At 15.6% G+C, this 7976-nt stretch overlaps 2 protein-coding genes across 2 annotated transcripts; one reads left to right on the forward strand and one right to left on the reverse strand.

Moving 5' to 3' along the window:
• Positions 1–1142: 1142 nt before the first annotated feature.
• On the reverse strand, positions 1143–3643 carry PRSY57_0928600 (peptidyl-prolyl cis-trans isomerase; the record flags this gene model as incomplete). The annotated part of the gene is made up of 4 exons (XM_012907525.2): positions 1143–1451; positions 1707–1768; positions 1943–3285; positions 3519–3643. The coding sequence occupies 4 exons, from the start codon at positions 3641–3643 to the stop codon at positions 1143–1145; spliced, it is 1839 nt and encodes a 612-aa protein (XP_012762979.2).
• A 965-nt stretch (positions 3644–4608) lies between these two features.
• Positions 4609–6172, forward strand: PRSY57_0928700 (hypothetical protein; the record flags this gene model as incomplete). The annotated part of the gene is made up of 3 exons (XM_012907526.2): positions 4609–5616; positions 5733–5951; positions 6062–6172. 3 exons carry the CDS (start codon positions 4609–4611, stop codon positions 6170–6172), a joined length of 1338 nt encoding a protein of 445 aa, XP_012762980.2.
• Between the last annotated feature and the right edge of the window lie 1804 nt (positions 6173–7976).

Raw genomic sequence — 7976 nt, forward strand, 5'->3', positions numbered from 1 at the left:
AATATATTTTTATAATTATGCATATTCAAAATTTTCAAATTTTAATAATAAAAGAAAAAAAAAAAAAAAAAAAAAAAATTGTCAATTTTATAACAAATATCAACTTTCAAATATATTTCAAAATACTATATCTTTAATTTCAACGTATTTTTATATATTTATATATTTAATTATTTATTTTATTTTATTTTTTTTTTTTTAATTGTCAAAATATAATAAAAATATCATTATCAAATTTTTATTATCACCAAAAAAGAAAAATGTAACTTTTAAAAAAAGAAAAAAAAAAATTTTTTTTCGCACATTCTTTTTGGTAATATAATTAAAACAAAATTTCATTCAATATTTTATATAAATATTTTTTTTTTATATATACCAGAAATTTCTAAAATTTTTGTGTTCAATAAAAAATTTAATTTTAAAATCATTGTATATAATATTATATATATATATATATATATATATATATATAAAATATATATTATATATAATATAAAATATAAATATATATTCTTTCTTCATTTTATTATATATATATAAAATATATTTATAATATATTTTATAAATATATATATAATTTTATATTAATTTATATATAACATATCTTTATAATTCACTTTTTCTTCTCTTTTACTGAAAAAAAATATATTTGTAAATATATATATATATTTTAATTAGAATCTAATATAAAACAATATATATAAATAAGTACAAATATATAAAAGGACAACGTATAATTTTATATAAAGAAAATATTTAAGGTAAAACAATTTTTCCATATAAATTTTTAAAAATTAAATAAAAAAAAAATATAATTATATATATATTTATAAATATATAAATATATATATATTATATAAAAGAAAAACAAAATATTGCTATAACAATATATGAAAATACAAAAATTTAGAAAAAAAAATTTTAGACGTTTTATACACTATAAAAAAATAAAATATATATGTAAAGAAAGAGAAATTTACATATATATATATATATATATATATATATATATAATATGTTTAAACATTGCTCTGTTACCTTTTTAATTATAACTATAATTTTTATATTATATTATTTTATTTTATTTTAATTTTTTTTTTTTTTTTTTTTTTCTACATATATAATTTCTTTTACATTATTCATTACCAACATGAAAAGTCCATTTTACTGGGTTTAGAAAAAGATTCTTTATTTTTTAAATTTAATTTTGATTTACTATTATATTCTTCTTTATCAATAGGTTCATTATTTTTGTTTATATCTTTCCATTTTATATATTTACCAATATTGTCATTTTTATTTTCTGTATAATTTTTATCATCAATAAAAGTTTCAATATCTTCCTTTTCATTTTTTACCTTTTTATCAGTTTTTATCGTTTCCTTCATTTCTTTTATAACATCTTTAAATGGATTAGTGTAAATAATACATTCATTCAAACTATATTGTTCCTACAAGTAGTTAAAAAAAAAAAAAAAAAAAAATATAATATATATATATATATAATAAAAATATGTAATATTATTATTATGTGTATTTATTATTTTTAATTATTGTTATTATATATTAGTATGTACATACGCCGAATTTCGTTATATACTCCATAATCATTTTCATGTTTATGTATATAACTAATGTCTTTTCATTATATATGCATATATATATATATATATATATATATTATTTTTTCTTATTATGTATATTACCTGAGAATTTGATGACGTATCTAAATTTTTTAATTTATTTAATGTATCACTTCCCCCAACAACTAGCAAAAAAAAAAAAAAAAAAAAAAAAAAATATATATATATATATATATATAATATATAATTTTATACATAATATATATTAATTCGACATATACGAAAGCCCTTTCTTTTCTTCCATTCTCATTATGAAAAAAAAGAAAAAAAAAAAAGTTCAATTTTCTTTTCAATTTTACCTTTTCCTATACATATGTCGGGACTTACATAATTTTCAGATACAGATATATAAAACATATTAGAATATTTTTGGTTATAATATTTATAGAAATATACATTTCCAAAAGTATTATTTTTTTGAATTTGTCTATGATCATTATATTTTATATATTTGATTGCTATATCACTATCATTATCACTATTTTCATTCATTAATGTTTCCTTAAATTTTTGTATCCTTTTTTCATCATTTAATTTATTTCTTAATTTATATTTTTTTAATTTTTTTCTCCAATAAAATCCAGAAGCTGCTGCATGTACATTTTTTTTACTTGAACCAAAATAAACAATATTTTTATCATCTTGTTTTTTAAAAATATCTGATTTGTTATAATATTTATATTCACATAAATATAAGAAATTATGACAAAGTTTAGGATAAATATGAGTATATAATTCTATATTTAACATACCTACATCAGTAATTAGTCTTATATAACTATTTTTTTTATTTGTTTTTATCTTTTCATATATTATATCATGAACTTGATTTTCTGAAAGATAAATAAAAGAATTTTCATAAGTTACATTAGATATAGTAGATGTAACACTTTGTGCTAATTTATTATCACTATAATTTGTACATTTTATTTTTATTTCATTTTCACTGCTATCACTATCATAATTTGTAGAATGAATATTTTTATTATATTCATCTTTTTTATTTTTTAACAACTTTTTTTTTTCATTAGAATGTTCACTTTCATTACTATCACTATTATAATCTTGTAATATTCCATATACTTTTTTTTTTTTTTTTTTTTTTTCTTCTTCTTCTTCTTGTTCTTTTTTTCTTTTTTCTTTTTTTGTTTCTTCCATTTCTTTTAATATACTCATAATTGCACCATTGTCTTGAATAGACGGAGCAAAAATATTTTTTTTTTTTTTTTCATTGTCTTCTTGTTCTTTATCATTTAAATGGCTAGCTACATAACTTGTTTTATTATTTAAAGGATCTTGTAATACAATAAAATCTTCTTTACTTATTTTATCATGAGTTATTGGGTCAAACATTTCATTTTTATTATGAAATAATTTATATATTTCAGATGAATAAACATTACCAGTTTTTCTATTCAAAATAATTTTCGTATGTTTATTAAAATATTTTCGAGTAATAGGACAAATATATTCATTATTATGTTTATAAAAATTGGCTTTAATTAATTTCTTTATATCTATAGAATGTTTAATTCTCCTATCCTTTTCATCTTTACTCATTTCTTCTAAGACACTTTTCTTATCATATAATCTTCCGTCTTCATCACAATATGGTTCACTGAAAGGCCTTAAACTTATACAACTGTTAGGTGAAGAAAAAAAAAAAAAAAAAAAATATATATATATATATATATATATATGTATATTTTATATTACATATAATAATATCATGTTGTATGTTTTCAATTTCGTTCACATTTTTATTATATATTTGAATTAACTTAGCAATTAAAATATTTTATTCATAAATGAATAAGAAAAAAAAAAATTTCAAATATATATATATATATATATATATTTTATTCAAGTACTCACCAGTAGTTGAAAGGCAGAAATGAGGAACCTCGGGATTTTAATTTCTTTTTTTTTATCTCAGCATCTCTTCGATATTCTGATTGTAAAATGTATAGCTTATCTTTACTATGCTTGTGTTTCCCCATTTAAAATAATATATATATATTAAAATCCATATAAATATAATATATATATATATTTTTTTTTATTAAACATTTCCTTCTTATTTTTCATTATATAATCAAAATGAAAATCCAATTTGTTACTTCAAAAATGCATTTTATATATACTTTATTTTATATACCTTTGCTTTTTTTATTTAATACATTTTAGGGAAAAAAAAAAAAAAAAAAAATAGTTACAATATGTTAGTATTTTATATATTATATGTATTATACATATTATATTTTTTTTATGCATATTAGTAAAAAAAAAAAAAAAAAAAAAAAAAAAAAAAAAAAAGATGTAATTGAAAATATTATAGGTAAATATATGTATATAATATATATTATATATATATACATATGTATATATTTCCAGAAGTACTTATTTTTATGTATGTTTTTTCTATTTCTAAAATAAATCCATTTTCTTTAATTTGATTTATTTTTCCTAAGTATTAAAAACATATGTTCTCCATATGAATTACCCAAAGTTTAAATGAAAGAATATAAATAAAATAGAAATAAATGAACATAGAGATTATATAACATAAATTGATACAATTAGTTGATTAAATATTATATATATATATATAGATAGATAGATATAGATATTTTTTTCTTTTTTTTTTGAGATGAAAATTGTTATATAACGTTTTTGAAAAAAATCATCTTCCAAATTTTTTTAAATAGGCTTGTTGGAAAATAAATATATTAAAAAAGGATCTTATATAACTTTTTATAGGAATGATAAAAGAAAAATTAAAAAAAAGAAAAGTTTAAATTATGTAACTTATTCCAATCTTCTATGAAAATATAGTGATATAATATATATATATATATATATATATATATATATGTATGTATATATGTATGTATTTATTTATTTATATTATCTGTAGATATAAATGATTTGCTTTTATATTTTATATCATTATAATATTTCTTAGATGACAAAACCATATAATTTAAACACTTCTTCCTATGATATATCAAATGATTACAATAGTCTTTACATAGAAAATATATTTAATGAAATTCAGAATGAAATAAATAATACATGTACTAGTGATCACATTGTGGAAGAAAAAGAAGGAAAACATATGAATAGCTATAATAATGAGAATGAATATAATAATGAGAATAATGTAAAGAAGAATTATTCTTCAAATAATAATTTACATAACCATATTGGACATATAAATAAAAAATTAATAAATATAGATGAATATGTAAATTTTATAAATAATAAAAAAAATGAATATAAGAAAAAGAAAAAGGAATATATAATTGAATATATTAATAAGAATAAGATAAAAAAATTACATTATAAAGACATGATTTTGTTATTTGAAAAATATGCAGAAATTTTAGAATTCAGGCAAAAATGTTTATTATGTAATAATTATTTATCCTTTTCATATCTATATCTTAGCAAATTTGTAAAAAAATTAAAACAAAAGGATACACATAATCATGTATATGATTATAAATATAATATTACCTGTAGTGATAAATATAACAAATGTAATGATACAAATAATAAACATATAAAATATGAAAAGGATAAAAATTCAAAACATATACATAACAACAAGGAGCAATTTTACTCATTCCCTTTTTGTGAATGTATAGAAAAAATTCATTATTCAGAAACTTATATAAGTAATGAAAAAGATTCATACTATATAGATATGATTGATTATATAAAAAAAAATACATCCTTTTCTGTATGTAATAAAAAAAATATGGTTATAAAAGGATTCTTTAAAAATGTGAAGTTTACCAAATTTTATAATTTCTTTAATGAAAAATATGGTAAAACATTTCTTATCAAAAAAAATTATAATGCACATACAAAGTATATAAATATGTCTAACTATTTTCAAAAACCAATTTTAACAATTGAACATGTCAAGGAGTTGAATAGTCACACAGAAAATTTTATTCCCTTCTTCGTAAGAAAAAAAATATGTATTAAACTATGTGTACATTAGTAATGTCACCTTGTTCACATATACATATATATATATATATATATATATATATATATATTTTGTTTTTTTTAATTTAGAAAATTAATCATGTAAACACCCTTTTGACAACAGTGGAGAAAAAAATATTAATAGAATGCTTAAAAGTTACTAATAAAATAATATTTCATGATAAAATTGATAAATTAACAGTAATAATTTTTTGTTATTTGAGCAATTTACACAACATTGTTATGAGATTAAATGCAGAATGTATCATGTGTTGCTATTCAAAAAAGCATTTTGAATTCTTCTTATACGTAAGTATTAGGTTCCATGTGTATAATACATTGTGTATATATATATATATATATATATATATATATATATATATATATGTGTACATTTTTTTTTTTTTTTTTTTTTGTAGTATTTTATTCAAAAGAGCAATGATACAGTTAAAAGAATGAAAACGCTAGCTGTGAATTTTTACACAAACGAAGATGATAATAATAACAAAGTTGAAGATAACAATATATGAACAGATTTCTTTTCTTTTCTTTTTTTTAAATAATTTATTAAATAAAAACTAAAGTAATTAATATAGATATATATATATATATTCACACATATAGTATTATATATATATATTATATATATATCACAATAAGTTTAATATAATATACTTATATTTATATGTTATTAAATGTTATATATATATATATATATATATATGTATTTTTTTTTTTTTTTTTTATCCTTAAGAATTAGGAAAAAAAATTCACATCTTTTTTCACAATTAAAAATTTTCATTTGTTAGAATTATTTTAAATATCATATAAATATTCAATTAATTTAATATAATATAGATAATAATAATTAAAAAAAATGAAGAAAAAGGAAAAATAAAATAATACAATATAATATTATATTATATTATTTAAAATATAGGATAATAAAAAAAAAAAAAAAAAGCTCTTCTAACAATGTATAAAAAGAATGTACATTTTGCTTTACCCATATTTACGATTCATATTTATACTATATTTATACACCATGATAATACATAATATTTTTAATATGAATATATTTTTTTTATGATTACGCATAAAATGTGAACACATTATTTATATACATTTTGAAATATACAATTAAAATATCTTTGATAATAATATATAATTTTTTTATTTCTTATATATATATATATATATATATATATATATTTAATATTTATATTGGAATTTTTTTTTTTTTTTTTTTTTTTGTAATATATATACAAATTTATTTTCTTTAAAAAAATCACATCATCGTTTTTAATATTTTAAAATATATATATATATATATATAATAATAAAATAATAAAAACTTTTTTTTTTTTTTTTTTTTTTTTTTTTTATTTTCAACTGACCTTATTTATTATATATATATATACTTTTGTGAAACTTAATTTATATATAAATTACGTATGTATTTATAAAAAAAAGTACAATTTTTAATTGTATTTAATTTTATTATAACTTTAAATAATGGTTATTTTCTTTACACATAAATATATGTATATATATATATGTATGTATATTTACCAAAATGTATAAATTTCAATAGAATTTTTATATTAAGAAAAAAAAAATATATATATATATATATATTTCTCTAATATATTTTTAAGTTAAAATATTGTTCTATATTGTATTATTTCATCTTAAAAGGACACTTTTAATGTTTTATAATAAAAGCTTACTGTAATTAAGTATATTTATATGTATAATCCTGCCTTGTATATAAATTATATATATATATATAATTATACCATATGTGTATTTATTTGCATGTTGGTTGTATTTTTTCTTTCATTGTACTTTTTTTTTGTTTTGTTTTATTTATTTTATTTTGAAGATTTCTCTATAAAAAATGTAAAAAATTTATGTAACATAAGATAACTCTTTTATTCATTTATTTATTTATATTATTATGAAATTAAATAAGAAAAAAAAAAAAAAAATACCTTATTGTTGTACTAAATTAATTATCTATATATAAATGTTATGGAACATGTTAATTTTAAATGTGTAATAAGAAGAACAAACAGAAAAAACTAAAGTGTTAAAAATATAAAGAATCTATTTTAAAATAACAATAATGTAAATATTAAAAAGAGCAAAGCACAAGAAGAAATAAGAAAGAAGAAAAAAAAAAAAAAAAAAAAAAAAAAAAAAAAAAAAAAAAAAAAAAAAAAAAAAAAAAATAAAAAATTATATAAAAAAATAAAAATAAAAATAAAAAAAAAAAAAAATATAAAAAAAAAAAAAAAAAAAAAAAAAAAAAAATATAAAAAATAAAAAAAA

This window comes from Plasmodium reichenowi, chromosome 9, assembly GCF_001601855.1.
Source record: "Plasmodium reichenowi strain SY57 chromosome 9, whole genome shotgun sequence".
Classification (NCBI taxonomy): domain Eukaryota; phylum Apicomplexa; class Aconoidasida; order Haemosporida; family Plasmodiidae; genus Plasmodium; species Plasmodium reichenowi.